Here is a 17603-nt window from a genome sequence, read left to right as displayed (position 1 = left end):
TAACTTGCCTGCCGGCATTGCCAAAAGATGGGGCACCAGGGCTTATCAGCTTGCCCAGATGTGGGGCAGAAGGGGAAGACGGAGCAGTGAGGTTTAAATCTGTCAAGCACCAAAAAATACAATCACTCTTTTTAATATTCTGGTCTAGAATTCTGTACCCAGCTACACAATCACTCAAATGTGAAGATAGTATAAAGAAATTTTTAGACAGGTCTTCTGTGCATCTTTTCTCAGGAAATGAAGAAGATACTCCAACAAAACTAGGGAATAAATCAGTAAAGAAGAAATCATGGGATCCAGAAATCAAAGGTTCTAATACAGGAAATATGTGAAAGAATTTCTTAAGATAATGGTAAAGAGAAATCCCAGAAATACATCTGTGCAGCAGTCTAGAGGACAACAACCAGTCCAAATTTGAGCAAGTGTATTGAGCTCTCCAATAGGAATACTTTAAAAAGGTGGGGGGCAGGGAGGGGAAGAAGGAGGAAAGAAAGAAGGAGAAAAAGATAGGAAGGCAGGGAGGAAGGAAAGAAAGAAAAAGAAAGGAACTGATAGATGCTCTGGCAATTTTTTTTAAGTATTGCGAGGAAATTTCTACTTCTGTAAGAAGTTGGGATGAAATGGATATTAGAAAACTAATTTTAAAATCAAATAATCAATAACTCAGGGGAAAAACAAAAACCTGTAGCAAAATGATGATATAGATAATATGGCTCCTAGTACATGGCTCAGCTGTAAAAATATTTGAGCAACCATAGTAATAAAATCATTGAATACAGTTAATTTATAAATATAAAGATAGACATTAAATGAAACAGTAGAGTTAATAGAGTTGAAAATAGGTATCTCTAGAGAATAGGAAATTACAGTGGGGAGCTATGAGAGGTTGCAGTTTTTGATAAAAGCCCTGTAGAACTGTTTGACTTTTTAAAATGTATGGTATAAATTGATATAAATGTAATTTAAATTCATTTTTATTTCTAACTTGTGACACGAGGAACAACCTTTTACTGATACAGTCATGAACATTTGTTTATTCTTTTCTCTACCCAGCTACTCAGATTGTGAGCACAGGGCTTTCCTAATTTCTGAGCCTGGCTTGAGTTCTGGGTTTTTGTGGAAGGGATAGCTCTCTTGGGCGTGATATTCATGGAATTTTGAGAGATGGAACACAAGAGAGGTATAACAACACCTGGGTGAGAAGGTTGAAGATAGAATGAGAAAGTAAAAGTAGCAAGGATAGGGAAGGGCAATCTAGGGCAGTTAAAATAGGGGAAGTAAAAGATACTCGGAGGGAATAACCTACCTGTGATGTCTGAGGAGGTGAAGGATGAAGGAAGGATTGGGCCAGTCAACTTAAGTGTTGCAGTGGTGGCTGGAGGAGGTGGCCAGGTAGAAAACAACTATCAACTTTAAGGAGGGGCTTGGAGTGGAAGAGAATGGTGTAACGAGGTCAAAACAGGAAGGACGAAGAGTTAGTTGTCTCCGGTAGGTAATAAGTGAGCAGAGATAGGTATAAGTCAGCTAACTCCAGGTTGGGAGATAATGGGTTTTCAGAGCAATGCTCTCTTTCATTCTTTATACCCCACCCCACCAGTTTCTATTAGTGCTGATCTCTGTTTTGCCCTGTTGAAAATACTTGATAAATGTTGACTGATTACAGCAGAGTATGTCTTCCCTTTTCTTACTAAACTTTCTGGTTCTTAACTTTAAGTACTAAGTTCTATCCCTGTCATTTATTAGGAAGTTTTTCATCTAGTTTACTCTCACAGGGATGACTTTAAAAACCTCTAAGTCTGGGAGATTTTCTGTTCAGATATTTTCCCGCATTTCTGATTGAGATATTTGTTTTCTTATTACTGAGTTTTAAGAGTTCTTTATATTTTGAATTCCAGTCCATTTACAAATGTTTTCTCCTAATCTATGGCTTGTCTTCTCACCTTAACTGTCTCTTTTGAATAGAAGTTTTAAAATTTGATGAAGTCTAATTTATCATTGTTACTATTTTATGAATCATCCTTTTACTGTTATAGCAAAGAAATCTTTGCCTAACTCAGTGTCATGAAGATTTTCTCCTCTGTTTTTTCCTAGAAGTTGTTTTAGGATTTACGCTAAGAATTATGAGGCATTTAGAGTTAATTTTTTTGTATGCTTTGTTTTTGGTTTTGTTTTGCTTTTGCATATGGATATCCAGTTTTTCAAGCATAATTTGTTTAAAAGAGTGTCCTCTCTCCACTGAAGTGCCTTTGCTTCTTGGTCAAAAATCAGTTGCACATGTATGTGAGTCTATTCCTGAGTTCTCTGTTCAGTTCCTCTGATGTGTGTTCCTTTGAGTTTATGTTTAGGCTCATAGTTTTTAAATGGAGTAACTGAAATCACTTTCTTCTCCTCAGCTAGTTAGCTTACAACCAATGGGTTACTTTTATATAAAACTTGAATTTTTGAGTGAAGAATTACAACTGAACCAAAGTAGGAAAGGAATAAATTACAAAACTTTGAAATAGAAAAGGTTTATAATGCATTTTTTCCACATCAAAAACATAATTATTTTCTAAAATTGAAATTAAAGTTGTGTACCATAGTATGCTTTTTTAGTTGTATGTTTAATTGTACATTCTTAGTATACAACTGCATATACATTTCTACAAATTTGAATTCTTAGGATTTTGAATCGGTTACTATTAAAACATTTTACCCTTTTTATGTGTTTGCTTATTCTGCAGGACTAAGTTTGCAGCATGATATTTCTAGCTCTCTTCTAAGTTATTCAATCACAGACTCTTATACAGAAAACAAGAGTTTTGAAGAGAGTTTATGTAGCCTCCCATCACCTGAAATCTTCAGAAGATCAGATTATTGTTTAGGTGAGAAAATAATTTCAATCTTAAGTTGTTCAGTATAGAAATTGTTCCTCGTCCACAAATCCTGCAATGAATAATGTTCCTTTTGAGAAGGCGTACTTGTCTTCCTCACCATACTTTCTTCTGCCCACTATCCATTGTGTTCCATAGTCAGCCACATAGGACTACAGATCACAAGCTCAGTTACACCTATGTCCCATTAACTATCATATCACTAAATAACAAACTGCTATTCCTTGATGTCAGTTTTAAAGCTTATACATAAAGCTTATACATAAAATATGAGAGGCAGCTCCCATGTATGCTGTCTTAGCCACTCTGTGTCATTTGATCTGGTTTACGCCATTTATATTTACAGTAATTAATAGTAGAGAAGGACTTACAATTTTGTTCATTGTTTTCTGTTTTTGTAGTTCTTTTTGCCCCTCTTTCCTGTCTTGCTATGTTCCTTTGTCTTTCATTGACTTTTTTATGCTGATATGCTTTGATTCCTTTCTATTCTTATGTGTATTTTCTATAGGTACTTTTGTGTGTGTGGTTACCATGGACTTAAATCAAACATAGTTTTAACAATCTGTTTTAAGCTGATAACAAATTAACAAAAACTCTACACTTTTTCTTCATCCCTCACACACACTTTGCATTACTGTCTTAGATCAATAATCTTTATAAGGCAAAAATATGTGAAAGAAAGCAGGTGGAGCACTGCAATAGCCCAAAGATTGTTTACTACCTTGACGCCATCAAGGCTTGTCTTTTTTCTCTGTCGCATCCAAAACTTTCAATTACCGTAGCATGGTATGGACTGGGGACCTAAGTTAGGGAGAAAAAGGTAACCTGCCACTTGTGTGCTCTTACTCAAAGTTTTGTGCCACTTCTTACTGTTTCTTTAGATAGGGAGTATCCCAAGTTGGAAGAAAACCTGCTATGTAAGAATTCCACTCTTTTGGATACCAGTAAAGCAGTAGCAATAGAGAAGGCACCACAGTTTCCAGACCTCTCTGCAATTTTAGGTAAGTTTCACATTCTTTTCTTTTTAATGTTTTTTTAAGACATTTTTTATTGATTTATAATCATTTTACAATGTTGTGTCAGATTCTAGTGTTCAGCACAATTTTTCAGTGATACATGGACATATACACACTCATTGTCACATTTTTTCCTCTGTGATTCCCTGTGCTATACAGTATAATCTTGTTTATCTGTTCTACAATTTTGAAATCCCAGTCTATCCCTTCCCATCCTCCGCCCCCCTGGCAACCACAAGTCTGTATTCTATGTCTATGAGTCTATTTCTGTCCTGTATTTACGCTTTGTTTTTTGTTTGTTTGTTTTTGTTTTTTAGATTCCACATATGAGCGATATCATACGGTATTTTTCTTTCTTCTTCTGGCTTACTTCACTTAGAATGACATTCTCCAGGAGCATCCATGTTGCTGCAAATGGTGTTATGTTGTCGGTTTTTATGGCTGAGTAGTATTCCATTGTATAAATATACCACCTCTTCTTTATCCAGTCATCTGTCGATGGACATTTAGGCTGTTTCCATGTCTTGGCTATTGTAAATAGTGCTGCTGTGAACATTGGGGTGCAGGTGTCATCCTGAAGTAGGGTTCCTTCTGGATATAAGCCCAGGAGTGGGATTCCTGGGTCATACGATAAGTCTATTCCTAGTCTTTTGAGGAATCTCCACACTGTTTTCCACAGTGGCTGCACCAAACTGCATTCCCACCAGCAGTGTAGGAGGGTTCCCCTTTCTCCACAGCCTCTCCAGCATTTGTCATTTGTGGATTTTTGAATGACGGCCCTTCTGACTGGTGTGAGGTGATACCTCATTGTAGTTTTGATTTGCATTTCTCTGATAATTAGTGATATTGAGCATTTTTGCATGTGCTTTTTGATCATTTGTATGTCTTCCTTGGAGAATTGCTTGTTTAGGTCCTCTGCCCATTTTTGGATTGGGTTGTTTATTTTTTTCTTATTGAGTCGTATGAGCTGTTTATATATTCTGGAGATCAAGCCTTCGTCGGTTTCATTTGCAAAAATTTTCTCCCATTCCGTAGGTTGTCTTTTTGTTTTACTTATGGTCTCCTTTGCTGTGCAGAAGCTTGTAAGTTTCATTAGGTCCCGTTTGTTTATTCTTGCTTTTATTTCTACTAGGAGAAAATTTTTGAGATGTATGTCAGATAATGTTTTGCCTATGTTTTCCTCTAGGAGGTTTATTGTATCTTGTCTTATGTTTAAGTCTTTGATCCATTTTGAGTTGATTTTTATATATGGTGTAAGGGAGTGTTCTAGCTTCATTGTTTTACATGCTGCTGTCCAGTTTTCCCAACACCATTTGCTGAAGAGACTGTCTTTATTCCATTGTGTACTCTTGCCTCCTTTGTCAAAGATGAGTTGACCAAAAGTTTGTGGGTTCATTTCTGGGCTCTCTATTCTGTTCCATTGGTCTATATGTCTGTTTTTGTACCAATACCATGCTGTCTTGATGACTGTAGCTCTATAGTATTGTCTGAAGTCTGGGAGAGTTATTCTTCCAGCCTCTTTCTTTCTCTTCAGTAATGCTTTGGCAATTCTAGGTCTTTGATGGTTCCCTATAAATGTTATTATGATTTGTTCTAGTTCTGTGAAATATGTCCTGGGTAATTTGATAGGGATTGCATTAAATCTGTAGATTGCCTTGGGTAGTGTGACCATTTTAACAATATTGATTCTTCCAATCCAAGAGCATGGAATATCTTTCCATTTTTTAAAGTCTCCTTTAATTTCCTTCATCAATGGTTTATAGTTTTCTGTGTATAATTCTTTCACCTCCATGGTTAGATTTATTCCCAGATATTTTATTACTTTGGGTGCTATTTTAAAGGGGATTGTTTCTTTACTTTCTTTTTCTGTTGATTCATCGTTAGTGTAAAGAAATGCAACTGATTTTTGAACGTTAATTTTGTAATCTGCTACCTTGCTGAATTCTTCAATCAGCTCTAGTAGTTTTTGTGTGGACCTTTTAGGGTTTTCTATATATAGTAACATGTCATCGGCATATAGTGACACTTTTACCTCTTCTTTTCCAATTTGGATCCCTTTTATTTCTCTCTCTTGCCTGTGCTGTGGCTAGGACTTCCAGGACTATGTTGAATAGGAGTGGTGATAGTGGGCATCCTTGTCTTGTCCCAGATTTTAGTGGGAAGCTTTTGAGTTTTTCACTGTTGAGTACTATGCTGGCTGTAGGTTTGTCATATATAGCTTTTATTATGTTGAGATATGTTCCCTCTATACCCACTTTGGCAAGAGTTTTTATCGTAAATGGGTGTTGAATTTTATCAAATTCTTTTTCTGCATCGATTGAGATGATCATGTGGTTTTTGTCCTTTCTCTTCTTGATGTGATGTGTTACATTGATTGATTTGCGTATGTTGAACCACCCTTGTGTCCCTGGGATGAATCCCACTTGGTCATGATGTATAATCTTTTTTATGTGTTGTTGGATTCTATTTGGTAATATTTTGGTGAGGATTTTGGCGTCTATGTTCATCAGAGTTTCACATTCTTTTTCCTCATATTACAGGGGAAAACCTTCATGTATATTGGAAAAGCAAAGTAGTTTTTCTTTTGAGTGATTTCTAAGCTAAGTTCATTGATTGGGATTACTTTTGGCTACATGTAGCCAAAGGTACATAGCTACACATAGCTAATAGTAGGTAGCTTAAGCACATATGGGTTTACTTTTTTTTAATGTTTATTTTGAATTTTAGAATTGCAGAAAAGTTACAAAAATAATACAGAGGGTTCCCATATGTTTCCCACCCTGCTTTCTCTAATACTATCTTATATGACAATGATGAGAATCAGGAAATTAACATTGGTGTTAAACTCTTAACTAAACTACAGACCTTCTTCACACTTCACCAATTTTTTCCACTAATGTCTTTTCTTCTGTTTTAGGATTCTCTCTAGGCTCCTACACTGCATTAGAGTCTCTTCTGCTTCAGGATTCTGTCTAGGATCCTACACTGCATTAGAGTCTCTTCTCCCTTAGTCTACTGCAGTCTGTGATAGATCCTCAGTCTTTCTTTGTATTTTATAATCTTGATATTTTGAAGATTACTGATCAGTTATTTTGGAATGCCCCTCAATTTGAATTTTTCTAGTGTTTTCTCATAATTCAAAAGAGATTATGTGATTTTTTGATAAGAATACCACAGAAATGATGTTGTATTAGGAGTTCTTGATGTAAGTACATATATCTTATTGCTGGTGATGTTAAACTTCATCACTTGATTAAGGTCATATCTGCTGATTTTCTCCATTGTAAAGTTACTAGTTTCCATTTGTAGTTAATAAATATTTAGAAAAAGATAGTTTGAGACTCTGTAAGTCCTGTTCCTCGTCACACTTTCATTCATTGATATTACCAGTCATCAGAGGAACCAGACTGCAACAGTTATTACCATGGTGTTCATTTAATTGTGATTTTCTGTTTCACTCTTTCCTGTTACATTTATTGTCTGGGATTCTGTCATAAAAGAACTATATATTTTCTGCAATTTATTTGTTCAATTATATAGATATGGAGTCATGGGTATTTTATTTTATTGGTTAAAATCCAACACTTTTATTTATTTATGTACTTATTTATTTATTCTAGTACACACACAAAGAAGTTTCAGAATTGTTAATCCAGACCCCTGTGAGAAATACATTTACTACAGCATTTATGTGCAGTTCCGTTTGTCTTTAGCAATACAGTATCCAATCAACATACTCTTTCCCAATTATGTAGGCTAGTTCTTTTCTTCCCTTCCCCTTTTACTGCAGTTGTTATCCAATTGTTACATAGTTAGATTCCTTTGTTAGTGTAGTATTCAATTTTTGGTTCCCCCATCCTGTTTGGTTTTGTTTATTTATTCAGGGAGAGGGGGCTATGTGAAAACATGTCAAACATTGCTATGGTTCTAAGAGTCATAGCTATACAAAAAAATTATTCTCAGAAAACTATTACTTCCTCCTTTTTCTTCCTACTACCACGATCCCGTTCCCCTCTTCTTTCTACCCCTTTTTTATCCACCCCTTACAGGTCTCTTTAGTTTATGGTTTATCTTTCTTGTATTTCTTATACACAAATGAACAGGTCCCTATGTGTTTTCTTTCTCTTTTTTTTTTTTTTAACATTTTTTTATTGAATGATAGTCATTTTACAATGTTGTGTCAAATTCCAGTGTAGAGCACCATTTTTCAGCTATACATGAACATACATATATTCATTGTCACATTTTTTTTTCCTGTGAGCTACCACAAGATCTTACATATATTTCCCTGTGCTATACAGTATAATCTTGTTTATCTATTCTGCCTATGCCTGTCAGTATCTACAAATTTTGAAATCCCAGTCTGTCCCTTCCCACCCCCCGCCCCTTTGGCAACCACAAGTTTGTATTCTATGTCTGTGAGTCTGTGAGTCTGTTTCTGTTTGTATTTATGTTTTTTTTTTTTCAGATTCCACATATGAGCGATCTGATATGGTGTTTTTCTTTCTCTTTCTGGCTTACTTCTCTTAGAATGACGTTCTCTGAGGACACCCATGTTGCTGCAAATGGCGTTATGTTGTCAGTTTTTATGGCTGAATAGTATTCCATTGTATAAATACACCACATCTTCTTTACCCAGTCATCTGTCGATGGACATTTAGGCTGTTTCCATGTCTTGGCTATTGTAAATAGTGCTGCTGTGAACATTGGGGTGCAGGTGTCTTTTTGAAGTAGGGTTCCTTCTGGATATATGCCCAGGAGTGGGATTACTGGATCATATGGTAAGTCTGTTCCTAGTCTTTTGAGGAATCTCCACACTGTTTTCCACAGTGGCTGTGCCAAACTGCATTCCCACCAGCAGTGTAGGAGGATTCCCTTTTCTCCACACCCTCTCCATTATTTATTGTTTGCGGACTTTTAAATGATGGCCATTCTGACTGGTGTGAGGTAATGCCTCTTTGTAGTTTTGATTTGTATTTCTCTGATAATTAGCAATATTGAACATTTTTTCATGTGCCTATTGGCCATTTGTATATCTTTTTGGAGAATTGCTTGTTTAGGTCTTCTGCCCATTTTTGGATTGGGTTGTTTGAATTTTTTTAATTAAGTTGTGTGAGGTGTTTATATATTCTAGAAATTAAGCCCTTATCAGTCTCATCTTTTGCAAATAGTTTCTCCCATTCTGTAGGTTGTCTTTTTGTTTTGCTTATGCTTTCCGTTGCTGGGCAAAAGCTTAGAAGTTTAATTAGGTCCCATTTGTTTATTTTTGCTTTTATCTCTTTGCCTGGGTAGACTGCCCTAGTGTTCCTAGGAATTTTTTGACATGATTTTTAAACAGGGTTGTATTTTTACTTTCTCTTTCTGATATATCATTGTTAGTGTATCAAAATACAGTAATATTTTCTGTATATTAATCTTGAATCCTGGTACTTCGCTGAATTCATTTATTAGTTCTCATAGTTTTTGTGTGGAGACTTCAGGGTTCTCTATGTAGAGTATCATGTCATCTGCAAATAGTGACAGTTTACTTTTTCCCTTCCAACTTGAGTATCTTTCATTTCTTGTCTGGTTTTCTTGCTGTGGCTAGGACTTCCAATACTATGTTAAGTGGAACTGGAGTGAGTATCCTTGTCTTGTTCCTGAATTTAGTGGGAAAGATTTCAGCTTTTCACTGTTGAGTATTATGTTGGCTGTGGGCTTGTTATAAATGGCTTTATTATGTTGAAATACATTCACTCTATACCTACCATGGTGAGATTTTTATCATGAATGGATGTTGAATTTTGTCAATTGCTTTTTCTGAGTTCCTTGAGATGAGTATGAGGTTTTTGTCTTCCCTTTTGTTAATGTCGGACCATACTTGGGATACTAGCATGAATCCAACTTCATCATGCTGTATGATCCTTCTTTTGTATTGTTGGATTTGGTCTGCTAATATTTTGTTTAGGATTTTTTCATCTGTGTTCATCAAACATATTGGCCTGTAATTTTCTTTGTTGTAGTATCTTTTTCTGGTTTTGTTGTCAGGGTGATGGTGGCTTCATAGAATGACTTTGGGAGTGTTTCCTCCTCTTTGGTTTTTTCGAATAGCTTAAGAAGGTTAGGTTTAAGTTCTTCTTGGTGTGTTTGGTAGAATTCCCAGTGAAGCTATCTGGTTCTGGAATTTTGTTTGCAAGGATTTTTTTAAATTACAGGTTCTATTTCATTTCTAGTGATCATTCTGTTCAAATTATCTGTTTCTTCTTGATACAGTTTTAGCAGGCTGTATGTTTCTAGAAACTTGTTCATTTCTTCTAGGTTGTCCAATTTGTTGGCTTATAAAGGTTTATAATATCCTTTCTTTGTGTTTCTGTGGTATCAGTTGTCATTTCTTCTCTTTCATTTCTTGCATTTGTTTATTTGGGTTCTCTCTCTTTTCTTCTTGGTGAACCTGGCTAGAGGCTTGTTGATTTTGTTTATGTTTTTTAAAAAATAGCTCTTAGTTTTATTGATCTTTTCTGTTGTTTTTACTTTATTTTATTTATTTCCTCTTTGATCTTTATTCTTTCCTTCCTTCTGCTGACTATGGGTTTTGGTTGTTCTTCTTTTTCTAGTTCTTTAAAGTGGTAGGTTAGGTTGTTTATTTGAGATTTTTCTTGTTTCTTGAGGAAGTCTTGTATCACTATGAACTACTCTCTTAGAATTGCTTTTGCTGCATCCCATAGATTTTTGTATGGCTGTGTTTTCATTTTCATTTGTCTTGAGGTATTTTCTGGTTTCTTCTTTGATTTCATTGTTGACCCATTGTTTTTTAGAAGCATGTTGCTTAGTTTCCATGTGTTTATTCTTTTCGCATTTTCCTCTGTGATTAATTTCTAGTTTCATACTATTGTGGTAAGTACAGATGCTTAGAATAATATCTATTCTCTTAAATTTGTTGAGGCACAAATTTAATTAGTCACAAAGTGACCTAGTATGTGATTTATTTCAGAGAATGTTCCATGTACACTTGAGAAGAATGTATATTTGGTTTTGGGGGATATAGTGTCCCATAGATATCAATTAAGTCCAGCTTGCCTCTTGTATCATTTAAGACCTCTGTTGCCTTATTGATTTTCTGTCTGGGTCTTTCCACTGATGTTAATGGGGTGTTAAAGTCTCCTACTAATATTGTATTATTGTCCACTCCTCCCTTTATGGCTGTTAGTATTTGTTATATATATTTAGGTTCTCCTGTACTGAGTGTGTATGTTAACAGGTGTAATTTCTTCTTCTTGTATGAGTCCCTTTATCATTATATAATACCCTTCTTTATGGCCTTTGTTTTAAAGTCTGTTTTGTCTGAAGTGGTTATTGCTATGCCTGCTTTCTTGTTGTTTCCATTTGCATGAAATATCTTTTTCTGTCCTCTTACTTTCAGTCTGTATGTGTTTTTCCCAAAGTGAGAATCTCATGTAGGCAGCATATTGTAGGTTCGTGTTTTTTATCCAAACTACCACTCTGTATTTTGATCTGAGCATTTAGTCTATTGACATGTAATTTTTGATAGGTAGGTACTTATTCTCATTTTAATCTTTGCTTTTCAGTTGCTTATGTTGTTCTTTGTTCATTTCTTCTTTTTGTTTTCCCTTTCGTGGTTTGTTGCTTTTCTTTTGTAGTATGCTTGAGTTCCTTTCTTTTTGGTTTTTATAAACCTATTGTATGTTTTTTATTTGTGGTTACCATGGAGTTGAAGTATGTTGTCCCATAACTATATCTACTTGCTTTAAGCTGATAGTCATTGAAGCTCAGACATACTCTGAAAGATCTAGATTTTTATAGCCCCCTCCTCCACATTTTCTGATTTTGATGTCCTATTTTACATCTTAATGCTTATCTTTTTACTGTTTATTGTAGTTATAGTCACTTCTACATTTTTAAAATCTGCATATTGGCTTATATGAGTGATCTTCAGGCCTTTTAAATATTTGCCTTTCTTATTGTAGTTTTCCTTTTCCCATAGGTTTTAGCTTCTTGTCTGTTTAGAGAAAACCCTTTAATAATTCTTTTAGGGTATGATTTAGTTTTGCTGAATTCTTTTAGTTTTGCTTGTCTGATAAATTCTTTATATTTCCTTCTGTTCTAAATGATAATCTTACTGGGTAGAGAAGCCTAGATGGCAAGTTTTCCCCTTTCAGGACTTTGAATGTATCATGCTACTCCCTTTTGGCTTGTAGAGTTTCTGCAGAGAAATCAGCTGGTAGTCTTAAGAGTTTCCTTATAACTGGCTCTTTGTTTTTCTCTTGCTGCCTTTAGAATCCTCTCTTTATTTTTAACTTTTGCCATTTTAATTATGATTTTTTCATGTGGATTTGTTTGGGTTCATCTTGTTTGGGACCCTCTGTGCTTCCTGTACCTGGATATCTGTTTGCTTCTTTAGGTTTGGGAAGTTCTCAGCAATAATTTCTTTGAATACATTTTAAATTCCCCATCCCCTCCTCCTTCTGGAATCCCAGTTATGCATAGGTTGGCGCATTTTATATTATCCCATAGAACTCATATTTTGCTTTCATTTTTCTTCATTTGTCTTTCTATCTGCTGTTCTGATTGGGTGATTTCCATTATTCTATCTTGTGGATCACTTATTTGTTCTTCGGTGTCATTTAGCTTGTTCTCCATTGTGTCTGTCTATGGTTTTTATCTCAGCAATTGAATTGTCTATTTTTGATTGGTTTACTTTTATAATTTCTAGTTCCTTGTTACAGTTATATGCATTTCTATGGATAATCTTCCTTAATTCTGTTAGCATTTTTATTAACTTTTTTCCTGAACTCAAGAGTCTCATAGACTGGTTAGCTTTATTTCATTGTTTGTTCTGTCAGGTGATTTCGTTTGTTCTTTTAATTGAGAGCAGTTCTGCTTTTTCATTTTGCTTAACTTTCTCTGTCTCTATGAATTTGGGAGGAACATTTATCTACTGTGTTCTTGAAGGGGTGTTTTTATGTGGAAGCATCCCTATGTAGACTATGTGTGTCCATTGTTTTTGGTGCAAAGGCTGGTTTTGGTAGGAACACCAGCCACTACTTTCCTCAGGTTGTGCTGGCCATTATCCCCTTGATAGGGGTATGGTTTGTTGTTGAAGTATCTAGAGCCTATGCAGAATGTGAGGCAGGGCTTCCTGTCTGATCCTTGGCTGTCACCACCCTGTCAGAGGCAGGGTCTCCTTCCCAGTTATTGGCTTAAAAGTTCTGAGGGTAGGGTTCAGTCAGGCTCTGTTGCCCTTGAGTGCATGCCCTGCCCTAAAGGAATTGATTTCCTGAAGCAAGTGAGGCTCATGCAGTCACAGAGGACCTGTGTGCCACCTGTATAGGCATCCATAGTTCAGCTCAGAAGGAGCTTAAGGTCACATCCCTTTCTCTTGTGTGTGTCCCAGATCTAGTGTAAGACTGTGGTGTGGAGTAGGCTGGGGCTGGGAGTCAGAGCATTGTGACTACAGGAATTGAAGCTGAACTGCTTCCTGAGTTCTGGGTTGCCTCTGAGGCGGTCTTCTCCCAGGACCTGTCTGCTCCAGAGCTAGCCCTAAGATATGGTGTGGAGTGGGTGGAGTCATGGCAGTCTCCTAAGAGAAGAACTTCTGCGCAGCTTGACAGTGGCCTCTGCAGCTCCACCCAGTTAATATCCCAGGCTCTCTGGGCTGTCTCTAGATCAAGAGGCTAGACTGAGGAGCTAGATTGAGCCCTTTCTCAGGTTCTGTCTGTCCAAGATTCAGCACTTAGCCACTATGTGCTCCTTTGACTCTGCCCCATGTGTGCAGTGACAATGCCAGCTTAGCTCCACCCGGATTATACCCCAGGTGTTCTGGTCTGTCTCTGGGTAGCTAGACCAAGTCTTTGCCTAGATCTGTGTAGATCCGTGTAGTGGGGCTGGGGTACTTGCTTTTTCAGATTGGGAAGTGCTGTGAGGCTATCTCTGCCCTGATTGCTGGCAAGCCAGCACATGCATACTCCTCGTGAGTAGAGTCTAGGCATTTCTAGCCCTTGTCTGTCTCAGCAGATTTCTCAGTAGGCAGAGGGGCTTGTCTCCTCTGCACAGGGCCCCAGGACTATGATGCTGAGATTGTAGCTCGACCTGCTCGCTCCCCAAGGTGAGGGTCAGCCCATGCAGACATTCTCTTCCCTTTGGATCCCTCCTAGGGTGCACAGCCCAACCTAATGCCTTTTTTCCCCATCCTACTAGGTTACATGGAGAGCAGCTAAAGACAGCTTTGCTCATATAGGAGTTTTGCCAGTTTCCAGTTAATTTTCTGTGAGAATTGTTCCACATGTAGATGTATTTTTGATGTGTCTGCTGTGGGAGGCGAGCTGCACATCCTCCTGCTCTACCATCTTGATCCCTCTCCCCTGAATTATATTTCTTATAGATTTTTTTTCCTTTCCTAGGTACCTCTTCAGAAGACTATCAGAAATGCCATAGAAAAACGTAAGAACTAACATTTTTAAAGTTGTGTTTTTAAGACCCTTTGTTCTAATAGTTATGTAGCAGGTATGGTTGTTAGCCCACAAATTCAGATGTTCATTTATTCAGTATTTGTTGAAGACTCACTTTATGCCAGAACTATTCTAGTTGCTGGAGATATATTTGCTATCTATCTCTCTTTCTATCTAATTGCTGTAGTGAACAAAAATGATTAAAAACAAAATCTCTGCCTCCATTGAGTCTACTTTCTAGTTAGAGGAGGTGGACAGTAAATAATTTCTCTGTGGAGAAAAATAAAGCAAGATAGGGAGCTAGGAAGTATTGGGATAAGGGTTTGCTCTTTTAAGTAGTGTGGTCAGAGAATCACCATTGAAAAGGTAGCGTTTGAGCAGAGGCCTAAAGAAGGAGACAGAGCAACTGTATAACTCACTGGAGGAAAGAACATTCCAAGTAGAGGGAATAGCTGGAGTAATGCCTTGAGGAAGAAGGCCTGAGCTCCTGGTGTGAAGTGAGAGAAGAGGAGAGAGGCAGGCGATGAAGTGAGAGAAGAAGCAGGAGGCCAGATCATATAAGGCATTGTAGGCAAATAAAAGTGAATTGGAAAGCTTTTGAAAGTTTTAGAAAGATAATATGATATGACTTGTGTTTTAAAAGAATCACTCTAGCTGCTGTGTTGAGAATAGACTATGAAGAGGCAAGGAATTAGGGAGATTACAGTTAGGATAATACTGCCCTAATGTAGGCAAGAGATACTGGAGTATGGACTGGAGTGGCAAGAGGAGAGAGAGTGAGAGGTCAGATTTGGATGTACTTTAAAAGCAGAACTAATAGGATCATTGAAGGACTGAGTGGTGAAGTATGAAAGCAGTCAAGGCTAACTCCATGGATTTGGCTGGAGCAACTGGAAGGAGGAGTTGCCATTTATTAAGATAGGGAAGACTGAGGAGAAACGTTAATGAAGGAAGATGAAAAGTTTGGTTCAGGGCATGTAGACTGAAGGGTAAAGTATGTGACAAAGATGGTCAGGGAGGTCCTCACATTCTGGATTATAAGTGGCCTTAAAGTCTGGGTTTGTTATTTCATCCTGAATGTAATGAGAGCTTCTGAAAGATTTTCAATAGGACTATAAGATATAACGAATTTTTTTAACACCTAAATCTTCAAAGGTTGAAAGAACTTATACAAAATCCTTACAAGTTTAAAAACAAAGATAGCAGACTTCATCAGGAAGTGAAAAGACAGTCCACAGAATGGGAGAAAATATTTGCAAATCATATATCTGATAAGGGATTTGTATCCAGAATACATAAAGAACTCTTACAACTCAACAATAAAAGGACAAATAACCCAATTTAAAAACAGACAAAGCATCTGAACTGACATTTCTCCATGGAAGATATACAAATGCCAATAAGCAGATGAAAAGATGCTAAATATCATTATCCATTAAGGGAATGCAAATCAACTTCATTGAAATACCACTTCACATTCACTGGGATGGCTGTAATCAAAAAGACAAATTACAGCAAGTGTTGTCTTGGATGTGGAGAAGTTGGGACTCCCGTAAACTGCTGGTGGGAATTTTAAATGGGGAGATGCTTTGGAACTGGGTGAAAGAACACAAACTGAAAAGCAGAAGTGAATTGGGGTGACAGATGATTTTAGTTTGGAAAACACTGAAATATCTACCTCACTTTCAAGTGGAGATATCCACAGGCAGGTGGATATCCCAGTTGGAAAAGCAAGGGAAGTGTTCTGGACTGAAAGCATAATTGTCCCCTTGGGAAACTATGTTGAGTGAGAGAAGAATAGTATTAATTTGATAGCCTCCTTATAGTTATGCTTGTATCTAAATGATGAAAATTTCTGAAGAAAAGAAAATCTATTACTGTTATTCTTGGGTGAATTATTTTGCTTTGGTGAACAACAGTGACAATTTTAAGCATAAATTATTAAGATCACCAAAGAGAAATGATGATGGACTCACTTTTTAAAATCCCTTCCACAATTCACAGTACAATATATGCTCAAGGAAGGAATGATGTTTGGATAATAATGATACCAGTTTTGAGCACTTATTACCTGCTAGACACTTTGGCATTCTCTTTAGTTAAGCAGCACATTCACCAAGTTAAATATAACTTTGACATAGTACCTAATGGAGAAAGAGAATTTTGTTTATATTGCTGTAGATCTGTGTAGACCCACTTTAGTGACTGTTGCCTGTGTAGTGAAATGGAGCAAATGTGTTATAATGCTTGATTTTGTTTTATCTGATCCGATTTTCTGTATCCCTTAAATGTTGCCCTTTCTTTAAAAAATAAAACCTACCACTTGAATGTTGCAAAAAAAAGATACAGATATATATATTTATTTTTTGAATAACTAGTCTAAACTTCTTGTGGACTTTGATCACCTTTCTTCCCTATTTCGTGGGAAAATAATGAGTTAAACTTACTTATTAATGCCATCCAGTTACTTCCAGGTAAGTGTCTTCTGGGTTAGTGCTGAATCTTTCATATTTTCTCTTCATTCCATATTCCTGAGGATGGCATATAGGTAGATGGTCATACCTCTAGATTTGCCTGGGACAGTCTGAGAATGTGCCTGTTGTTCTGACATAATTTTTAGTAGAGCTCTTTTTTACTCTCAAAAAGTCCTAGTTTGGACAGTCACACCAAATACAGGTTTATAGGTATAGGGGCAGGCCAGGGATGGGGGAGGAGTGAAGTTGGGACTTGAAGGTATCTGAGATCCACAAGTTGTCTCTGAGTTTTTACTAATTAGTGCTGCAGGTTTCAAGACTAGTTCAGTACCTGGTCTGGATTATACTGATAAAGTCACTGATGAACTTAAGGCCTTATTTAAAGGGTCTGAGGTCCTCCATTGCTTTTCCTACCTTAGCTTTTGTTGCTACTCCAAACTCCTTGAGTCTCATTGAAGTCCTACATCCAGACTTTGACTTAATTGCCTTTCTTCATCCTTTGTGATAAGTCATCTAGCCATGAGAGCCCTATGCCAGGTATTTTGGTTCTAAATTCGACCACCTTCTCTCCATTGCCTTTGGTATGTGGAACCTTGAGAACTGGATCACAATATACAGGAACTAAAGAATTCTCAGGAGGGCTGAGGCCCACTCTTTACCTGAGTACCCCATGCTTATTTTTACATTGAGTTTCTACCTCCTGTGGACGTCTCCTCCTAGAGTGCTAAGCAGGGACTTTGGCACTTTGCCCCCTCTACTTTGGGCTTTCTCTTTACCTCTTCTAATGTCATCTTC

At 36.8% G+C, this 17603-nt stretch overlaps 1 protein-coding gene across 1 annotated transcript in view; it reads left to right on the top strand.

Annotated features, from left to right (window-relative positions):
• The window catches only part of MEIKIN (meiotic kinetochore factor), a 75275-nt gene that overhangs the window by 7177 nt on the left and 50495 nt on the right, over nt 1–17603 (top strand). The window contains exons 5-7 of the mRNA XM_031448963.2: nt 2724–2864; nt 3755–3874; nt 14287–14326. Of these exons, the coding sequence (XP_031304823.2) occupies nt 2724–2864; nt 3755–3874; nt 14287–14326 (301 nt within the window). The remainder of the gene's footprint in view (nt 1–2723; nt 2865–3754; nt 3875–14286; nt 14327–17603) is intronic.

This window comes from Camelus dromedarius, chromosome 3 (assembly GCF_036321535.1).
Source record: "Camelus dromedarius isolate mCamDro1 chromosome 3, mCamDro1.pat, whole genome shotgun sequence".
Taxonomy (NCBI): domain Eukaryota; kingdom Metazoa; phylum Chordata; class Mammalia; order Artiodactyla; family Camelidae; genus Camelus; species Camelus dromedarius.
This window is presented reverse-complemented; position numbering and strand designations above follow the sequence as displayed.